Here is a 21738-nt window from a genome sequence, read left to right as displayed (position 1 = left end):
TCGTGGGCAAAGTGGGGATAAATCCTGGGTCATTCCTGGCAGGGCTGCGGTCAGGATTAAATACGATCGTGGTGAAGTTACTGAGTATGGACTGTGCTAGCACTTTGCTCGTCTCGTTTAGTCAGCACGATAGCCCTATGAGATGGGATCTGTGATTATTCCCGTTTTGCAGGAGAGGACGCTAAGGCACAAAGAGGTTCATGAACTAGCTCAGATCACACAGCTAGGAAGTAGCGGAGCCAGGGGATCTCAGGCAGTGTGGCTCCAGAGCCAGTGTCCACACCAGTCTTTCCCATGGAAGGGGCCTGGCACCTAGCAAGTACCCACTCACTGCTGGCTCTTTACAGAGAAGTAGGAAGCGTGGGTGAGCCTCAGTTCCTACTGAATTACCAAAGGTGGCAGGCAAGGCACATGGAGAGTGAGAGACCCAGCGCTCCCTCCCGAAAAGGTGTGTTACTGACTCTGTCCTCCCCGTTCAGAGCCTTGCGATGCTGAAGGACGGCTTCCGGACCGACAGAGGGTCCCACTCTGACCTGTGGTCCAGCAGCAGCTCTCTGGAGAGTTCGGGTTTCCCGCTGCCGAAGCAGTACCTGGACATGAGCTCCCAGACGGACATCTCGGGAAGTGTGAGTAGCAGTGCCTGTTGCTGGGGGCCTCGTGAGGGACCGCCCCCAGGAGACTGCTGGGATGATGGCCACCTCCTTGTGACTCACCTGGGGAGCCGGCTGGTGGCTCTCAATGGGGCTGGCTGCTCTCTCTCTCTCTCTCTCTCTCTCTCTCTTTTCTCATTGATTCTTAAGAGAGAGTGGAAGGGAAGGGAGAGGAGGAGAGAGAGAGAGAGAAACATAATGACACATCAACTGGCTGCCTCCCGCACGTGCCCAGACCTGGGGTCAGGATCAAACCTGCAACCTAAGGTATGTGCCCTTGACTGGGAATCGAACCCGTGATCCTTCAGTGCACAGGCCGACACTCTAACCACTGAGCACACCGGCCAGTGCTGGAGCTCCGTTCTTTTGAAGAGCTTCTGGCCCCAGCGTGACAGCTGATGGTGGTCTGAGGAAAAGCCGGCACTGACTCCACATCCTTGGTGCCACTGGGCCCTGTGCTTGTGTCTAGACCCTGCACAGACAGGGTTTTTGAAGGACCAAGTGTCTTTCCTTCATGCTGTTTTGCAGCACTATTCTGTGTTTCTCTCACCAGCTGGAAAACAGGGCATTCTCCTCCTATTGGTCCTAAAACAATGCGTGCAGCTTGCGGACCACTGCTGACTCCCCAGTTCCCAAGCTCCGTCCGGTCGCCATGGTGAATGGTGCAAGCTCTGTCCAGACGTAGCTCGTGAAAGCAAGAGCAGGCAGTCCGTGGCTTTGGGGAGCTTTTGTTTCCTAGAGCAGGTGACATTGAACGAACTCGCCGCCCGGCCTCTGTGGCTAAAATGCTCTTCCTATCTGACTTCTATAGCTGTGTTCCCACTTGTGATGAGAAGCTATGTCCACGTCTGATTGGGTGAGCCTTATAGCTTCTTGCTGCTCCCGACAGCAAACAGGCCTTCCCCTTTCCTCCCCCTCCACCCATGTGCCAGCTCCCTGCCGCCTGTGGGCCGAAATATTTGAGAACGAGTTGTGTGCCTCCTTCCGGTTCTGGAACCTTCTCCTTGCTCACCCAGTGTCTCAGTCCTGACTGCAGCCTCCTGAGTTTTCAGTCCACCTCCTCCCCAGTGCCCCCAGAATGGCTTTTCTTGTGTATTGGCTGTCCCTGACCAGCTGTCCTCCGTGCTTCTGTGGCTTGAATGGGCTCCAAGCCGTTTGCGGCTGCGAGATGATATTCTGGGCCCTCAGCTTCTCTTCTAGGCGTGACTGATGTCTGCGTTTGGGGCTCTTCCCACGGCCTGAAGGAAGGAAAGCGTTTTTGCCACCTAACTAGCTTCCTTGCGATGCGATGCGATGCGCACAGCCAGCTCAGTAATTGGGGCTATTCTTAGCTACGTCCCACGAAAGCCTCACATATTTCCTGAGCTCCTGAAACGCCCCTGGGCACTGGCCACAGCAGCCACGTAACCATCCTGACTCTGTTCTTCCCTCCAGTTCGGCACCAGCAGCCACAATCAGTTGGCGGAGAAGGTCCGATTGCGCCTTCGGTACGAAGAGGCTAAGAGGAGGTAATTGGGGGCCGGGGGTGAAGGGTCCTAACAGTAGAATTACTGTTGCTGAGGGTCCGCTCTTGCCTCCGTTTTACACGCCTCGTCTTGCTTAATCCTGCAGAGATTGTGAAGATGGGTGTTAGAATCATCATGTTGTAATCCTCTCTGAAACTCAGAGAGGAAGTGACTGACCCACAGACACTGAGCTGGATAAAGGGTGGAGCTCTGCTCTGGACACACGTCTGGTAAACCTCAGAGCCTACTTATCTTTTCACCTGCTGGCCGCAGTGTCTGTCATCAGGGTTCTCCAATGATCCTCTATGCAGTTTGGTTTGAAGGAACACAACTGGGGTTTTAGCAACAGGCCAAAAGGACTATGGGTCCTACCCCTGGGAGCAAGCTGTGCTTATAAACCGCGGGGTCCCTGGTGACTAGAGAGGTTCTGTGACTTCACAGAACTCAACCCCACACAGTTGAGTTCCACTGCCACAAATAAAAAAAACTTTTTTTTTTAATCCTCACCCAAGGATATTTTTCCATTGATTTTTTTAGGGAGAGTGTAAGAAAAAGGGAAAGACAGAGAGAAACATCGATGTGAGAGAAACACATCGATTGGTTGCCTCCTGCACGAGCCCCCACCAGATCCCAGGCCAGGGAGGAGCCTACAACCAAGGTACATGCCCTTGACCGGAATTGAATCTGGGACCCTTTGGTCCGCAGGCTGCCGCTCTATCCAGAGCCAAATCTGCTAGGGCACACAAATAAAATAATACTCAGAGATGACATATTGAGAGCATCTGTTAGAGTCAGACATTGTACTAAAACATTCACATATAAAAAATAATAAAAATTTAAAAAATAAAACATTCACATATGCATTATCTCATTTAATATTAAAAGCAATGTATAGGATAGCTTGTATTATCTCCATGCTAGGGAAGAGAAAGGTAAGATATTTAATGATTCTTCAATGTGGTGAAGTCAGAATTGGAACTCTGGACAATCTGGCCTCAAGTCCATCATCTTTCTATGCACTGAGCCAGCCTTGCTAGGAAATAGCCCACAGGACATTGTGTAGGTGAATGAAGTCAGGCATATGCATCCATTTTCCTTAGATTAAGTTCCTGGCCAGGGACCTTCCCAAGCCAGTCCAGGTAGAGTGTGGCAGTGCCCAGGTCTGGCCTCTGTGAACTCCCTGAGAGCAGCAGAACCCTTTGCTGCAAGGCAGATATTTGATAGAAACTAGAGGGAGTAAAAAAAGGGGGGTTGGGAATTTGTTGGCTTATTGAACTCAAGTCCTGGGTAAGCCAGCTTCAGGCACAGCTGTATCCAGGGACTCAAATGATGATATAAAGACTCAGTAGTCTCTCTTTTCTCCATCCTGCCTGCCTTTGTGTTGAGCTGCAGCATTTCTAGGCTTACCTACTACCAGGTTAGCAACCCCAGTGGAAAGAGCACCACCCACCTTTCCCAAAAGTTGTAACAAGTTTGGGGTCTGAGACGCCCTGGCTTTTCTGGGTGAACCAATCATTTTTGTAGGGTGGGGAGAATTGGAAGGATCGGAAGGCCTAGGCATGGGTAACGTGCCCAGTTCTTGGAGGGAGATTGGTGTCAGCTTTGTGGGAACCAAACGACTTGGAAATTTGGGAGGCGTGACTTCCCAAAGAAAATTTGGAAGATTGTGACCAAAAGAAGGAGACAGGGGATACTGGTCAGTAGGGAAAAAATACTCCCTGTGCACTATTTCAGCTCCCCCTAGAGGTCCCATAAAACAACAGGACTTCCGCGTTTGGACAGCCACTTCTTGTGCCCTCTGAAGGGGACTGCTGTGAACCCTGGATCTCTTCTAGCCTATGGTGATGCCTCTGTTAGGTCATCAATTCTGGGGAGACTAAGATTGGAATCTTCCCTCTGGGGTTGAGCCATTCAACTTCTTATCACAGAGAGAAGTCCTATCACAACTTCTCATCACGTCCTGCCTCATCTGCCTTTATCCAGCTTCCTGCCTCCCCTCCACCCAGAGCTCTCTGCAGGAGTAGGGGACCGAGCCAGTCGACCGAGCCAGTCGAGGGGGAAATCAAGGCTGCAAGACCTGAGGGGTGGAGGCAAGGGGAGGCTGTAGTGCAAGGTCAGGTCATTGTATGCCACGCTTGGTCGCATGTGCATTTCTGGGCAGCAAGTCTGGTAGTTTCCTCAGATTCTCCAAAGGATGCAGGGCCCAAGGTTTGAGGAGCACAGGCGGAGAGAAAGAGTCACTAGAAAGAACATGCAAGAAAGCACCTATCACCCCTCCAATGTCCCACGTGTGGTTGAGCTGCTGCCAGACCTGGCCATTCCACTGTCCTCAGAGCAGCTGGAGAACAGCAGCGAGGGCTGTACATGTGAATATGGAATTTAAATTAATTAGCTCTAAGAATCCATGCGTGCTGAGACACTTGGCTGGGGAGTGGGCAGACCGAGAAGTATCTATGGAATTTTCACTACACAGCACAGACATCTTATCTCCCACCGTGTTTTGATAAATTAATGTTGGGCCACATTGTCTGCAGATTTGATCAAACTGGGCGTCCAGAGGCCTGGGCTCTCAACAGGTCAAAGCCATGCTGTGACTCAATCGTAGGTGAGCCTCTCTGGACTTGTGCCCAACAGGGTGACCACCAGGTCTCACCCATCCTTTGGGGACCAGGAGGCTAGGACATGGTAGCTGAAAGCACTTTGCAAAGGCTAAATCCTGAAGGATCACATGACTGCCTTTAGATACGTGCCTCCGTGCTCTCGATTGTACTGTGAGTCTTAATTTGGCCCAATGATAATCAGACCTACTATCTGCAGGCACTGGGCAGTGTATAAAGAGCCCTGAATGGTATGTTCCCACTTGGTCATCAGAACCCACCTCGCAGGCACAGGATACTCAGTCTCAAAGAAGTTAAGGGACAGGGCTCCCGACTCCTTCCTTAATGTTATTAAGTACCTGCAGTATACCAGGGAAAGTGCTAGAAGCTCCTGATGCCAAAATGATTTCTTAACAAAAATGACCTTTCATCAAGAAGGCCAGAGCCAAAACCCCAGCTCCAGGCCTCAGGCCCCAGGTCCATGGTTGCTCACACGGCGCTGCCCCCACGCTCACTGGCTAGCAGTTGTGGTCTTAGCTATGGTTGTAGGGGGCCCGTGACTGCCATTGGTTTAGTACCTGTTATGTACTAAACAGGTGCATACTTTAAACATCTATAATAGTAAAAACATAATATGCTAATTAGACTGGATGTCCTTCCGGACCAAGCCGGGGCTGTGACGGAAGCCCAGGTCCCGGGTACCAGAGGGAAGCCGGTGCCGGCAGCCTGGGAAAGAAAGGCCTACTCTTGCACGAATTTTGTGCATCGGGCCTCTAATTATATAATAAGTACATAATGGCTCATTTTCACAACAATTCTGAATGACGAATAATTGTTTTGTTTACGTGTGAATATGGAATTTAAATTAATTAACTCTAAGAATCTATGCCTACTGAGACACTTGGCTGGGGAGTGAGCAAGGCTCAGGAAGTTTGCCCAATGTCATGTACCTGATAAACGGTCAGACCAGGTACCAACAACAGAAGCAGTGGAAACATTTATTGATCACCTACTATGTGCCAAGTAGTGCGCTCTGAGGGTTTATGGATGTGTCACAAAGCCTTCAACCACAACTCAGGAGGAATGGTCGCTCTCTTTAGAGAGATTATGACTTGTCCACGGTCACATAGCTAGTGGTAAGAGGCTGTTGCCTGGTGATGAACCCAGCTCTCGGTTCCATTCTGCCAGGCTAGTGTCCCCCACAGCAAGGACAGTGCCGTGTTTATGCCTCTACCCCATCCCTGCAGCGCCTGCTTATTGTTGGCACTTGGCAGGCACTGCCTGGGTCTCTTAGATAAAAACATGTTCCTGGAGACGACATGCTGAGCAAAACGAAGTCAGGAACCGTCAGGCTGCTCGGAGGATGTCACGGCTCCTTGTCTCTCACAACTTTGGGCGTGCCATCTGTTACCCTGCTCCCGCAATGCCACGGGCACACCGGTCATGCCCCCTTCTCGGCCCGCAGGATCGCCAACCTGAAGATCCAGCTGGCCAAGCTGGACAGTGAGGCCTGGCCTGGAGTGCTGGACTCGGAGAGGGACCGGCTGATCCTCATCAGCGAGAAGGAGGAGCTGCTGAAGGAGATGCGCTTCATCAGCCCCCGGAAGTGGACGCAGGGCGAGGTGGAGCAGCTGGAGATGGCCCGCAAGCGGCTGGAGAAGGACCTGCAGGCAGCCCGGGACACCCAGAGCAAGGCGCTGACCGAGAGGTGGGACTGGGCCGGGGCCGGGAGGGGGCGTGTGGCCCTTCCCTCACTGCCCGTCCTGGGGCTGCCAGAGGTCCTTGTGTTTCATGAAAAGTGTTAGGATTTTTTTTTTTTAAATATTGAGAACTAATCCAAAAGTTTTTTTTTAATATATTTTTTATTGATTTCAGAGAGGGAGGGAGGGAGAGAGACAGAAACATCAGTGATGAGAGAGAATCATTGATCGGCTGCCTCCTGCACACCCCACACTGGGGATCGAACCCACAACCTGGGCGTGTGCCCTGACCAGGAATTAACCATGACCTCCTGGTTCACAGGACAATGCTCAACTGCCGAGTCACGCTGGCCGGGCAAATCCAAAAGTTTTTTAAAAATACTAGGAAGGCTAAATCAGCTGCTTCCTGTGGGCCTGACTGAATCTGAAAGCCACTGGATTACATTCTTTGCTTTCAACCTTGTAACAAACTTTATTTCCTTCATTGTCACACCAGTTTGCACACCCACACTGTAAGAGCACAACCTCACACCCACAGGAGGTCCCGTAATCCCCAGCTTCTCATTCATTCATTCATTCATTCATTCATTCATTGTGTCCATTACCTGTCACACAGTCCTTCATTTAAACCTCCTGGCAGCCCTGAGGTTCATCGCCATTTTATAGATGAGGAAACGGAGGCTCCCCCAACATCCCTGAGTGGCAGAGCTGTGCGTAGATCCCAGGCTCACTGGCTCCGGAGCCCATGCTTGCTTTAGGCTGCCGTCCATGTAGCAGGTCTTTTATTATTGCCGTCAGCCCCTGGGTGGCTTCCCTGGAACTGTAAGTTCACACAGCCAGTCCGGGAAGCCAGGATCTCCACTCCGCAGCAGCTGCTGAGCAGGTGACTTGAAGGTCCCCCAGGGCAGGGCCCTCTGGGGGACATGCAGAGGGAAGCCAGGGCATGTGGGCAGGAGGAGAGGAGAGCCTGGGGAAGGGTAGGGACAGGCTGGAAGCTGTGAGCCTCTGCAGGCGAGAGGAGAAAGCTGACTCAACAGTCTTCGAATCTACAGCTGTTTGCTTCCCGACCACGTTTGTCTGTCTGTGTCCATCCCTCTGACTCTTGTCTCCTTAGGTCTCTTTCTGTTCCCATGTTCCTCTCTCTCTCCTGTGTCTGGAAATGGGAGTATTATGAGCCTCATCTTCACACAATAGCCTTTCCATTCAAGATGCCTCTGAGGACAGGAATAGTTAAACCACACCACAGGGCCTGCCAAACCCCAGTCACAAATCAGTCAGAATGACAGACATCTCGACACCCCTCGTCCTAACCTCTCCCCTCCTGTAGGGCCTCCCACCACTTCTAAGAGCGGCTGTGCATTCAGGTGGGGTTCTTGTTAGAGTGTGGGCTCCCTGGCTGCCCCCCAGGGACCGGTTCCCCAGGCCTGGGATGCAGCCCAGGCTCTTGCATTTTTAACCAGCACCCCAGGTGCTAAGCTCAGCTTGTGCACCTTCTGCATCCTCTGCCTTCGATGCTTGATGTGTTCTTGGCCTCCCAGCATGTGCCCGGCATCACACACAAATGCCATCTGGCCCAGCGCCTCTGGGAGGAGGCCTCGGCGCCTGCATGTTGCTGCCGGCGGCCATGCCCTGTGCTCAGGAAGTCAAGGCCACCTGACTCCTGGCCCCCCAGCATCCTCCTGGGGCTTCAGTGGGGACCTGCTTTTACTCCCATAACACGCCTCTGTGGTTTTCTCCCAGAGAAGAGGAAAACGGAGGTAGACGTGGGGGCCCCAGCGGCTCCGTGACCTCTTCCTTCCAGGGCTTTGCTCTCAGGGAGGGTCAGGGGTTCGGCCCTGTTTGTTCTGTGGAGAGTCAAGGATTCTGTTCATTTCGGGCTCCGTGTGCCCGCTTGCTGCCTGCCCTGCCCCGGCCAGGACTCTGGAAGAACAGTGCCAGGGACGGTGGCCAAGGACCATGCCAAGGCCTCTCTGCCTGCTGCTCCAATGGCCTTTTCTGGAATTTCACAGGTTCCATTGACCAATAATAGTCCCCGCCCATCCCTGACCACTGCTCAGGTGTCTAGAGCCAGCTCTGGTCTTCAGTGCATGGCCTGTGTTGAAGGCCTGGGATGCTGATGGAGGGATAGTGTGGTTAGATCTTTCCATGGAAATGGAGGGAGGTAAAGTTGGGTAGAGTCCTAATTCTGCCACTAATTCTGTAGCTTTAAGTAAATTATTGGACCTAAGAACAACTTCTTCATATGTAAAGTGGTAAAAGCCATGAATTAAAACAATGTCATAGCACATTGTTTCTAGCACAGCACTTGGTATATTGTGTCTGATGATACAAGCCGTTGCTATGGATTATATGGGGAGCTCACATCTCCCCAAACGTCACAGGGAAATGCTTCCAGAAGGTTCTTGTGTGTTGGTGTGTCCACCTCCATGGGTACATGCCTGTGATTCCTCTTTCAGGGACACGTTCCTCGGGGCTCCCCCTCATGCCTTCTCTCCCTTCAGGTTGAAGTTAAACAGTAAGAGGAACCAGCTGGTGAGGGAACTGGAGGAAGCCACCCGGCAGGTGGCAGCTCTGCATTCCCAGCTGAAAAGGTGAGCGGTGGGCAGTGGGGACAGTGGTGTCTGGGGGCCGGCCAGGTGCAGGCGTCCCTCCTGCACGACACGGAGAGCAGACCTCAGGCCGGGGCCTTGGTGGGCAGCTGAGTGTCGCTGGACTTCCACAGCATTTGTTTTTCTCAGATATTTCTCTTGTTTTAATATATTTTTATTGATTTCAGAGAGAAAGGGAGAGGGAGAGAGAGAGATAGAAATATCAATGATGAGAATCATTGATCGGCTGCCTCTTGCTGTGTTTTCAGATATTTCAACCGTAGCCTTTGTTATAAGTGATACTGCATTTCCACTTACCCTTAGGATATAGTTTCCTTTTAATACAGACACACACACACACACACACACACACATATATATTAAAGCATAACAGAGTTGATTTGAATTAACATTATTTCGGGCTAGATTCAAATATGGGAAGATACCATGAAAATGGAAAGCAGCCCTGACCGGTTTGGCTCAGTGGATAGAGCATCGGCCTGCGGACCAAAGGGTCCCAGGTTCGATTGCGGTCAAGGGCATGTACCTTGGTTGCGGGCACATCCCCAGTAGGGGGTGTGCAGGAGGCAGCTGATCGATGTTTCTCTCTCATTGATGTTTCTAACTCTCTATCTATCTCCCGTCCTCTCTGTAAAAAATCAGTAAAATCTATTTTTAAAAAAATTTGTAGGAAATGCAAATTTAAAAAAAAGAAAGAAAATGGAATGTAGCCAGCGGAGGTTTGGGAAACAGAGAAACAGAGGGGGAAATGAGCTTTAAGGCAGTTGGCTTGGGTTCGAATCCCAGCTCTGCCAGTTTCTGATTGGGTTGCCTTCTTGGGGTATCAGTTTCCTTTAGTGAAACGGGGGTGCATGGTCTACCCTGGAGACTGTCAAGGGGGTCCAGCGAGATTATGCACTCTGAGTGCTTAGGTGCTTCTCAGAGCCGGGCAGGAAGTCCCGGCTGTCCCAGCCGCTCCGTGTGTCCTCACCCTCCATCCTCTCCCTGCCCCCAGCCTCTCGAGCAGCATGCAGTCCCTGTCCTCGGGCAGCAGCCCTGGGTCCCTCACGTCCAGCCGGGGCTCCCTGGCTGCCTCCAGCCTGGACTCCTCCGCCTCCGCCAGCTTCACTGACCTCTACTATGACCCCTTCGAGCAGCTGGACTCGGAACTGCAGAGCAAGGTGGAGTTCCTGCTCCTGGAGGGGGCCACGGGCTTCCGGCCCTCGGGCTACATCACCACCATCCACGAGGACGAGGTGGCCAAGACCCAGAGGGCCGAGGGGGGCGGCCGCCTGCAGGCCCTGCGCTCCCTGACCGGCACCCCGAAGTCCATGACTTCTCTGTCTCCACGCTCTTCCCTCTCCTCCCCTTCCCCGCCCTGCTCCCCTCTCATCGATGACCCCCTTCTGGCTGGAGACGCCTTCCTGAGCCCCCTGGAGTTTGAAGATACGGAGCTGAGTGCCACTCTTTGCGAACTGAGCCTTGGCAGTGGCAGCCGGGAGAGGTACCAGCTGGAGGAACCCGGAATGGAGGGCAAGCAGCTGGGCCAAGGTAGAGAACACAAGCACAGCGGGAGGGCAGGAGCCTCCAGGAGGGAGGGAGGGGGGAACTGTGCTCAGGCCTGGGCACGGACCGCAATGATAATCATGATCATTATCATACCATAGGGTTCATGGATTTATTTATTCATTCAGTAGAGTGTACTTACATGTTCTACGTCTTGGGCTAAGGGTTTTTCCGTGGTGGATTCATTCATTCAGCGGGTAATTATCATTAAGTACATACTGAAATGAAATGCCAGTCCCGTGCGAATGGATGCACATGGCTCATCCATTCATTCAGCAGATGTGCCATGCACCAGGCACTGGGCTAGTCACAGGGACACAGTATTCAGGACAGACGGGTCCATGCTCCCATAAAGCGTCTGTGCAAATGAAGGCCCAGGTGGTTACTGTACAACCAGGCCAATAAAAGCACTGGGAGGAAATTACACTAGGGGATGTGATGGAGGCTTTCAGGTTGGGTTGTGAAGGAGGGTGGCCTTGAACCGGGGCTTCCACAGGGGGAACGAGCCAGCCTTGGGGGAAGCAAGAACAAGTCTCTGAGGCCAGAGCGAGGGGTCTGCAGGAGGAGCCAGGCGTCGGGATCACCAGCAGGGAGCTGGAGATGCAGGGGGATTCTGGTCCCGGAAAGCCTGTGGGCCTGTGGGAAGGAGTTTGGGTTTTATCCTAATTGCAGTGGGGATCCATGTGAGTGTTTGCAGCCAGGGAATGTGATCTGACTCCCATTCTGCATGGGGTCGGATTGAGATTCATGTTGGAATGTCCCAAACAGAAGGCACTGCTGAAGATGGCAGCTAAGACTTTTCGAGAGAAAGCCGCGTAATAAATCATAACAGCTAACATTTATTGGGGTGCATCAAAGGTGGGCGATGTGAGTTATAGTGTACAATAGCTTACTTGTATTGTGCCCACTTCACAGATGAGAAAACAGCAGTTTAGAGAGGTGACATCACTTGCCGTAGCCCCCCCCCCCCACCCCCACCCCCCCACACACACACACAGAAGTGGGAAAGCAAGGATTGGAATATGGGTGTTCCTTTGACCCAAGAACCCAACATCTTTGTTGTCACTCTCCTCTTAGCATGTGAAGTAGCCCAGGGTGTTCGTTCCTGGGACACTTCGGCGCTCTCTGGCCCCACTGTGCCTGCCTGACCTTGGGTGTGAGCAGGTGCTCAGTAAGCTCACCTTCAGCTCTGGCCTTTCCTGGCTATGACTTACTGAGTGCAGGTATACAAGACACTGTTATGCATATGTGCTCATTTAAGCCTCACAGCAACTCTGAGGTAGGTGCTGCTCTATCCCCATAAAACAGAAGAAAGAAGTGAGGTGCGGTGAGGTTACACGACTTGTCCGAGGTCAGTGTCACAGCTAGGAAGCGGAAGTGTCAGGATGGGTGCCAGGCCTGCCCGGAACCCACATGAAGCCGGTGCCGGCTCCGTCTGCCTCAGGTGCCTGCTCCTGCCTCCTCGAGTGGCCAACTAGAAGCCGGACCCATCTGAGCACTGAGGCTACAGGAATGGGCAGGAGGGCCATGCGGTGCCCAGAATTATCCCTTTGTGTGCAAGGGAGAGCCAGATTCCCTAGTTAATTAGAGGCTCCGCTGCGTGAGTTTCCTTAGATGAGGAGCTGAGAGACCCCTGGGCTCCCTCAGCATACTGCGTGCTCTCAAACAGAATAAAAGCAGGCTTCCTCCTACAGCAGGTGGCAATTTCAGACAATTGGTCCCTGCAGAGGAGGTGCAGGCGGGACCTGTAACACTTGACCCCATCCGGGTGCCAGGAGTGACTCCCCTCCTGCCCCCACAGTGTCCTTTCGGGCCGTGGGCCAGAGACAGCCCCTCTTAGGATGGCGTTTCCATCATGCCACCTCCAGAACCTCCCCACAGTGATCGATGCCAGGCTGAGCCCAGACGCTAAGCAGGTTAAGGGATTAGGGCTGCCGTTCAGTCAGCAGACAAATTAATCTCCGTAAGTGGTTTAGCGGAGGGTGGAGATGCGGGGGTCTGGAGACAGGAGGTCTGCAGGCGCAGCAGGTGTGGGCCCCAGGCTGGAAAAGCCACCCCAGGTGGCTGCTTGCATCTCCCAGGCTCCCACCACATCCCTTTCCCCAGCCTGCTCACCCCCAGCCTGCTCACCCCCAGTCTCTCCAGTCTGCCCTCACTCCACCCCCCCGCCCCCAGAGACCTTTGAGGGCCTCCGTCAAGGGCAGGGAGCTGAGCTGAGCTAGGGGTAGAATGGGACAGGCTGAGTGGCAGAGCCAGTGCTTCTGTCCTTCCCGCCGCTCCCTTGCCCTTCCCGAAGGTCCAGGTGTGTAGGGATTCACCTGGAAGGCATGGGGGTGTCATCGCAGTAAGGACCAAGGTAATGGGTTTTGTAGAGCGCTTTCCCCACACCAGTCTATGCTACAAACTTCTCTATAATGTCGGAGTGAGTCTTCCCAATAGCCCTACAAGGTGAGTATTCTCCCCAGTTTACAGATGAGGAATCGGGGCTCACAGACATGACATCGGTGTCCCAGTATCTTTTTTAAAAAAATATATTTTTATTGATTTCAGAGAGCAAGGGAAAGAGAGAGAGAGAGAAACATCAGTGATGAGAGAGAATCACCGATGGGCTGCCTCCTGCACGCCCCCTGCTGGGTAGTGAGCCCACAACCCAGGCATGTGACCTGACCGGGAATCGAAACATGACCTCCTGGTTCACAGATCAGTGCTCAACCACTGAGCCATGCCGGCTGGGCAGTGAGTGTCTCAATATCTTGAAGCAGTAAGTGGTGGAGCTGAGAACTGAACCCAGGCAGTTTCACCCAGGCGTCAAACACAGAATCAGATGCTACCCTTTCTTCACCCCGAAGCAAGGCGGCAGCTGGCTGTCGCGTTCACAGGTGGTTGGAATTTGTCAGGACCCTCTTAGGACAGAGGGTGGATGGATCTCAAGTGTGTGTTGCAAAGGCAGTGCCCTGGTTCTGAACCCCACCTTGCCACCCTTCTCCCACCTCTTCCTCCAGCTGTGAATATGGCCCAGGGGTGTGGCCTCAAAGTGGCCTGCGTCTCGGCTGCCGTGTCGGATGAATCCGTGGCCGGGGACAGTGGCGTGTATGAGGCTTCCGTACAGAGGTGGGTCCCTGAGACCTGAGTCTCTGGGAACTGTGATCCCGCAGACGTTGGGCCCCCAAGATGTGTGGGAGGGGCGTCCCCAACAGCAGGGCATGCCCCGGGGACCCCACCTTCCCCCAGCAGCCAAAGATGCAGGCAGGGCAGCTCCTCGTAGGGCTGGGGTGCTTCAGATTTGGGAGAGCGCTAGTTTCGTGGTCGCCATTAAGGGGCATAAGACTAGGGGAGCATATACTAGAGAAAGGGGAGCCCCTTCAAGTCAGACGAGGAGCGATGGTGGGAAGGCAGGGTGTGCAGGGGGGCTGAGCAGACCTGCCAACCTTTTCTCCTTGAGGAGCGACCGCACCTTCCCAGACAGAGCCCAGGTCGCTGCAAGGGATTCTGACACCTGTCTTTCCCGTGTGCCTTCCAGACTCGGTGCATCATCAGAAGCCCCTGCTTTCGACAGTGAGGAGCCAGACGCGGTGGGAGCAACCCGGGTTCAGGTTGCCCTGCAGTAAGTAACGGGGAGAGGGGACAGAGGGTCTGTGCAAGGCCTCTTCTTCCTGGGCAGCATCTGCCCAGCCCGCTGCCCAGGGAGGAAGGCAGAGCAGCAGGACCTGCTGACAGGGTGGACGCCTAGTTAAAAGGGGCCACCCTTCCCGTGCCTCCCAGCACCCACTTTACAAGAGAAAAACGAGGTTTTGAAGACCTTGTTACGTGCCCCGACTCACTGCGCGGGCCAGTGGCAGAGCCAGCCCCTGCCTGAGCCCTCTCTGCCTCTCATTGCTGTGGCTTTTGTCGCAGCATCTCAACCAGGTCTCCACCATCTGGACCGAAGTCACCCCCTGGGGGTGCAGCCCACCCAGATGGGTGGTTCTTGTTTTCTCTTGATGAGGGATGGCCTCAATTGTTTAAAAAAAGTTTGCCATTTTAACCATTTTTTTTTAAAGTGGTTTTCGAGAGAGGAAGGGAGAGAGAGAGAAACATTGATGTGAGAGAGACCCATTAACTGGTTGCCTCCTGAACGTGGCCCAACTGGGGATCGAGTCCACAACCTGGGAATGTGCCCTGACCAGGAATCGGACCCACCAACCACCTCTTGGTTCATGGGATGACACTCCAAACAACTGAGCCACACCAGCCAGGGCCTCAATATCTTTTTAGCAGATTTTTAAATTGATTTTTAGAGAGAGAGGAAGGAAGAGGGAGAGAAACATCAATGTGAGAGCAAAAACATGGATCAATCCCCTGCCCCCCGGCACCCCCTACAGGGGATTGGGATTGAGCCCGCAATCCAGGCATGTGGCCTGACTGAGAATCAAACTGGCCACCTTTCTCCGCAGGGGTCTCAACACCCAGCCAACACCCACCAGGGCCTCAGTATTTTTTTTTTTTAATAAGAATTAATTGCCAATATTTAAGTATCAGGAAATTTCACACAAACTTCTGACTTCCCTTTAAAATTCGTCCTTCCCTGCTCCTGCATTCCTGCGTAGCAGCGAAGCACTGGCCTGTGCTGTCTGACTCACCAGTCTCCAGAGCTGCCGGCAGCCGCGTCTGTGATTATTAAGAGAGAGACAGCCCAACCGGCCTGGCTCAGTGGTTGAGCATCGACCTATGAACCATGAGGTCACGGTTCAACTCCCAGTCAGGGCACATGCCCGGGTTGCGGACTCCATCCCCATTGTGGGGCGTGCAGGAGGCAGCCGATCAATGCTTATCTCTCATCATTGATGTTTCTATCTCTCTCCCCCTCTCCCTTCCTCTCTGAAATCAATAAAAACATATTTAAAGGAAAAAAGAGAGAGACGCATGCGTTACCCACAGGTGCTCCATATGCCCCTTTCCCTTGCAGGTATGACGAGAAGAATAAGCAGTTTGCAATATTAATCGTCCAGCTGAGTAACCTTTCTGCCCTGTTGCTGCAGCAGGACCAGAAAGTGTGAGTATCTCGCGGGCAAGGTGGAGTGTGTGTCTTCCTCTCCGCAGCCATCCCTGGGCCACTCTCCTGCTCAGACAGCGGCCTCCGTAAACCCGCTGTGGGTGTTTCATGCCTGTGACCTTGACGCTAAGGGTCAGGCAGCAAATGTGATGCAGGCACGGTGGCAAACACACCCGCTCTCATGAGAAGCCCTCTGGACGCTTTGGTTCCTTCACACGTACGTCCTGAGCACCGACCGTGTGTGTGCCAGCACGAAGAATGGGCCAGGGAGCAAATCCCCGCGCCTGTGAACTTGAGGCCCCGTGAAGAAGGTGGCCAGGGCCCCTCTGTCTGCTCTGAGCTCAGGTGTTCTCCGCAGAGACAGGCGCACCATCCTCAAGCGTCAGCGCCATCCCTGTGCTTCTGTCGGGATTTCCCTGGAATGGATCGTCCGGCAAATACCTACCCTCTGCCTGTTGGCTCCTCACTGCAGACGGGTTCTGTTTCATGGAGCTCGTCTGCCTACCTGTTCTCCTCTCGCTACACCCTAAGCCCTGACGACAGCAGCAGGAGCTCCTGTTTCTGTGGTCTGCACCCAGCCAGCCTCCGGGGGTGCGCCATGCGGGAAGGAGGGGGGCAGGAGGAAAGCCGGCCAAGCAGAAGGAAGATGGGATAGCACCCGGGGGTTGTTTTCTGTCTCACGCTCACCCACGCTCACCGGGTTGGGGAAGCTTCTGCATAGCTCATGGGTCCTCCCACAGGTATCTGGGCGAGAGAGCCTAAGAGTGAGCGGTCTGGGTCCAAGGGTAAATGCATCTGTGATTTTGTTCGGATGGCACGTTCCCCTCCGCAGGGGTCGTCACACTTTGCCTTCCTATCAGCAGCTGTATGAGGGCTCCTCGGGGGTAACAAGCAGCCTCGTCGGTCCTGCACGTGGACCTTTGCATGCTGTTGGCCTCAGGCTCCCCATGCGTTGAGGTCCTAAGGACTTAGGAGATTCAGGGGGAGGAAGAGCAGTGCGTTTTCCTTAGGGGCCCTCTGTATCCTTCACACACACACCTGCGTGACGACCTGAGAAATGACAGTTGTTCACTCTGGCATTTGCAGCACGCGGTTAGCCCCGCACGTCAGGCCCAGACCTGGGCTGACCCGGGCTCTCCTGCGTCTCTGTCTCCCTCCAGGAACATCCGTGTGGCCGTCCTTCCCTGCTCCGAAAGCACCACCTGCCTGTTCCGGACACGGCCTCTGGACGCCTCGGACGCCCTCGTGTTCAATGAGGTGTTCTGGGTGTCCATGTCCTACCCAGCCCTTCACCAGAAGACCTTAAGAGTCGACGTCTGTACCACTGACCAGAGCCATCCGGAGGATTGCCTGGTGAGGGCTGTGTCTGTCTGTCTGTCTGTCCTCTGGGGAATTGTGCATCGTGTTCTGCAGGGAGAAGGACTGGAGAAAAGGCTGTAGGCTCAGCTGGGCTTCTGGGCAGAGACCTTTCCACGGGCAGACGGCACTCTCAGACTTATTGGGGGTGCAGGAGCTCGTTTCACAGGAGGAAGAGTGACAGCCCTGAAAGCGTTTTTTAAGATGCCAGGACCTTGACGATAACTAGCCGCATGCCGTGCCTTTACCGTGCGGCACTACAGGAGAACACATCTACAGGGGCTCAGATCCCACCTTCACCGCTCGAGGTGTAGCTGGGTGACGTTGGGCAAGTTACTTAACCTCTCTGGTCCTGTTTTCTCATCCATAAAATGCAAATGGTAATGCCTGTCTTGTGCCCACCAGAAGAGTCGTTATAAGGATTACAAGAGATAGTTCATGTAAAGTACCTACTCAAGTGTCTGGCACACAGTAGGTTCTCATTGGATGGGGCCACTGCTAGTCCACGCCCTGGAGCAGAGCCCCTCCAACTTCCTTCCCCTCCCTCTCCTCCTCCTCCTCCTCCTCCTCCTCCTCCTCCTCCTCCTCTCCCTCCCCCTCCCCCCATTGGCCGAAGTCAGGATTAGAGATGAAGTAGCTCCAAGTACATTTGTGTTCCAAGAAAGCCATTCCCTAGAGCTAGGCTGACCCAAGTACATACAAATGTTGCTCAGTTTTCTCATCTGTAAAATGGGGCTTCAAAGCTAACTCAAGCGCTTGTTGTAATGCACAAATGAGTTAAGAGAAGTGGGGAACCTCCTTGCTCTCCATCCCCGACCCTGACGTGTTTGTGCTGTGAAACCCTGGTCTGCCGGGGAATTGGGGACCGCAGCTTTGGAATGCTGGCCCTGAGGCTGTCACCAGCCCTGAGCTTCCCTGCGTAGCCCTGAGTTCCCTAAGATAGTTCCTCTCTCAGTCTGTTTCCTTATCTGACAGGTGGCTCTGTGGGGGTTAAGTGAGGTGCTCAAGCAGCACTTCCCAAACTGGTGAGAGACACACACAGGTTACCCGGGGCTCTGGTGAGAACGCAGAGTCTGGTTCAGCAAGTCTGCGATGGGGTCCGAGGTTCTGCATTTTGACATGCCCCCAGGAGATGCTGGCATTGCTGGTGCCATAGCAAGGATGCAGAGCAGTGAAGAGTCTCCCTGGAAGCTGGTTCCTGTCACTCCACAGCTGGGTACATCACTGCATCTGTGGTTGTCATTAGTACCGACAGTTAGGCAACAGTCAGCATTTATGTGGCAGGCCCTGATCTAAGCTCCTTACGTGTATTCTCTCTATTGATTCTCAGTCAGCCTTATAAAATAAGTCCTATTATACCAGTGAGGAGACTGAGGCACAAAGAGGAGAAAGGACTTTCTCAAGGTCACACAGTCAGGAGGTGGCAGGTGCAGAGTTAGAACCCAGGCAGGTTCGCCTCTGCAGCTCACCCAGGTCAGCCCCTCGGTGCGTCCTCACAGTGCTCCCTGGAGCCCACAGGTGGGGTCGGTGACCGAAGGGTGTGGCAGGCATGGAGGACGCTGAGTGACAGCAGAGCGCTTTTGCAAGCCCGGCTCCCCCAGCCTAGCTTTTCCGCAGCCCTGGCTATGCCTAGATGAGCAAAGACTCCGTCCTGTTTTCATCTCCTAATTGGACGCCTTTTATTCCTCCTCCCTAATTGATGTCTGGCCAGTGCCGGTTGCCATGGCAGCAGCCAAGCGCTCATCCCACGTGGCTTGTCTCCATCCTCAGCCAATGAGAGGCCTGTTTCTCCGTGTCCTGTGAGGAGATGGAGTGTCAGGCTGTCGTGTTCTGGTGGCTGGAGGAGGCGAGGAAGTGAGACACGAGGGGGGAGGGCTGTCTGCTTCCACGCAGAGGCCCCTTCACCGCTGCACTTGCAGAGTCTGAGCCATCTCGTCCGCCAGGCCACAGTAGTGCCCATCCTGAGTGTGTCCGTGTGTCTCGTGCTGGGCTGGGAACTTCGGGTGCAGTGTCTCGCTTCATCCTCACAGCAGCCCTGAGAAGCAGCGTTAGGATTACCGCTGTTTGACAGATAAGGGATCAAGGCTAAGTAACTTCCCCGGGCCATCCAGGGAGTAGGTGGAGGAGTCTGGGTGTGCACACAGATCCCACGTCCCTTGTGCAGAGCCATCGCACTGTCCTACTTCTCACAGGGTCACTGTGCGTGTCTCTTGTGCCCCAGACCCAGATTAGGGGTTTGGAGGAGTACGTGGCCTGCCTTCCCCAGTATCGCAGGCCTCAGTCCTATCAGATGCTCTAGCGTGGCCTCACGGGTCACAGGCTGTCCAGTGGGGCCCTGGTTGCCCACCCCCGACCACTGAGCTCAGTGCCACAGGTTCATGGTTAACCGGCACAGTGGTTCCCCACCCTTTCTCACCCTGCCACCCCCGCGTGGCACAACCCCAGGCCTGTCGCCGTGTACTCTCTCCCCCTGCGCAACAGAAGCACTCAGCTGTGCTGGGTGGCGTCACTTTGTCGTCATGTCTCGAAGCTCCCGTGAGCCCCGTTGCCGCTCAGCACTCTTCTCGTCTCCATAGACGGCTCCCTCCCCGCTCCTCCCAGTGCTGAGTTCTTTCCCTCTCTCCTCCAGCCTCCAGCAGCTCCGGCCCCACCCTCCGCGGGGCCCTGGCTTCACTCAGTGAGAGGTTAGAAGGAACCCGAAGAATTCCCACAGCTCCCACCACCTCTAGCTGGTCTCATGGGTTCTGCCATTTCTCCTGGTTCTAAGGATGGACTCTCCCCACCCCCATCTCTGGCCATTCTCTCTCATGGACGGCACGGCCGCCATGATTCTGCTCCATCCTGTCTTCAGGACTGCCGCCTCCACCGCATCTGGCCGGTCAATAGACCAACATGCTGTTATTTCTCCTGTGCCTCACAAAACCTTTTTTTTTTTTAACCCCATTTCTGCCTGCTCCTGTTACCTTGGATTTCAGCCCCAAGGCTTGCTCCAGCCTCCTTGTGCCCTTGAATACACCTGCAAGCTCCCCGCTCTAGGCGTTCCCACTTGCTGTCTCTTCTCCGAAATATTGATGGACAAGGCTCACTCCCTTGCCTCATTCTGGGCTTAACCCACGTGCTGCCCACCTCAGTGAGGCCCTTTTATTTTTTAATATATTTTTATTAATTCCAGAGAGGAAGGTGAGAGGGAGAGAGAGAGAGATAGAAACATCAATGATAGAGAATCATTGATTGGCTGCCCCTGCACGCCCCCTACTGGGGATTGAGCCAGCAATGTGGGCATGTGCCTTTGATCAGAATGGAATCCGGGACCTTTCAGTCCACATGCCAATGCTCTATCCATTGAGCCAAACCAGCTAGGGCTCAGTGAGGTCTTTTTGCCACCCTGTGGACAATCACACTCCCCATCCTCTCTTATCCCCTCGTATACCCTTCCCCTGTATTATTTTCCCTGCAGCTTTTCATCACCTAACATTTGTCTATAGCACAGATTTTAGGGTACACGTCATTCTCACATTTTATCATCTCTGAAGGTAAGATGTAATTTATACTATATGGCGGCTCCTCTCTATTCAGTTGATTTGTTGTAGTTTGTTTTATTCTTAAGGGATCTATTTACACGATTCAAAGAAAAATTGTTTAGAAAGGTTTACTATAGAGAAATCCTCCTCTCTTTATCCTGTCCACCCCAGTCACACCACCTACTATATAGGTAACCACATTCATTGGCTTCTTTTTTCTCTTTCCATTATTTCTTTCATATATATATATATATATATATATATATATATATATATATATATATTTATTTATTGATTTCAGAGAAGAAGGGAGAGGGAGAAAGAGATAGAAACATCAACGATGAGAGAAAGTCACTGATCAGCTGCATCCTGCACGCCCCACACTGGGGATCGAGCCCACAACCCAGGCATGTGCCCTGACTGGGGATCGAACCATGACCTTCTGGTTCATAGGTCGACGCTCAACCATTGAGCCACACCGGCCGGACTCCATTTTTTCTTGTTGTACATAGGATCATGTGATCATGTTCACTCCCCCTTGTACCTCAAATATTTCTTATAGAAAATGTGACACACTATATATTCTGTCCTGCATTATCCTATTTTTCTCTTTAACAATCAAGCCTGGGGATCTCTCCATTTCAGAGCCTAGAGATAAACATTTAATAAGCTTTTGGCAAATGAGCAAACCAGTGAATGGATAATTCGTGAATGCATGATTGTTGGAAGTGATCAACAACTAGCCCTCCCTTCTGCCCCGGAAGCTTCCGTCCCACCCGGAGTGATGTTTTCCATACGGGAGCCAAATTCCCCAGCTCTCCTTGTCATCCCTGCTCCTAACTCTCCCTTTTCCCTCCTCAACAGGGAGGTGCCCAGATCAGCCTGGCTGAGGTGTGCCGGTCTGGGGAGAGGTCGACTCGCTGGTACAACCTCCTGAGCTACAAATACTTGAAGCAACAGAGCAGGGAACCCAAGCCAGGGGGAGCCCGGGCCCCCACCCCCGGGCCTGAGAGCACGGTGAGCGGGGGGGGAGGGGGGTGTTGGGGGGCCCTCCGGCACAGGCAGGGGGGTGGCAGGGGAGGGGACAGGGTAGGAGAGATCTCCCCCACCTGCAGCTTTCTCCTTCCCGATTGTGCCCTACCCTCTGTGCTTTCCTTGCCCTGATACAACTTGTGTGGCAAACACCTTCACTCACCACATTTTAAACATGAATTGGGGAAGAA

At 53.4% G+C, this 21738-nt stretch overlaps 1 protein-coding gene across 5 annotated transcripts in view; it reads left to right on the top strand.

Annotated features, from left to right (window-relative positions):
• WWC1 (WW and C2 domain containing 1) overlaps window positions 1–21738 on the top strand; it is a 118999-nt gene that overhangs the window by 76095 nt on the left and 21166 nt on the right. For 4 of the 5 annotated variants that reach the window (XM_036312697.1, XM_036312695.1, XM_036312694.1 and 1 more), the window contains exons 7-16: window positions 480–626; window positions 2085–2158; window positions 6218–6460; window positions 8954–9043; window positions 10056–10591; window positions 13609–13717; window positions 14127–14210; window positions 15552–15638; window positions 16799–16991; window positions 21380–21532. In XM_036312697.1, coding sequence (XP_036168590.1) covers window positions 480–626; window positions 2085–2158; window positions 6218–6460; window positions 8954–9043; window positions 10056–10591; window positions 13609–13717; window positions 14127–14210; window positions 15552–15638; window positions 16799–16991; window positions 21380–21532 — 1716 coding nt within the window. The remainder of the gene's footprint in view (window positions 1–479; window positions 627–2084; window positions 2159–6217; window positions 6461–8953; window positions 9044–10055; window positions 10592–13608; window positions 13718–14126; window positions 14211–15551; window positions 15639–16798; window positions 16992–21379; window positions 21533–21738) is intronic. The other variant, XM_036312698.1, reaches the window with a different exon arrangement.

This window comes from Myotis myotis, unplaced genomic scaffold (assembly GCF_014108235.1).
Source record: "Myotis myotis isolate mMyoMyo1 unplaced genomic scaffold, mMyoMyo1.p scaffold_m19_p_6, whole genome shotgun sequence".
Lineage (NCBI taxonomy): Eukaryota > Metazoa > Chordata > Mammalia > Chiroptera > Vespertilionidae > Myotis > Myotis myotis.
Note: the sequence above shows the minus strand (reverse complement) of the source record. Positions and strands in the feature narration are given on the sequence as shown.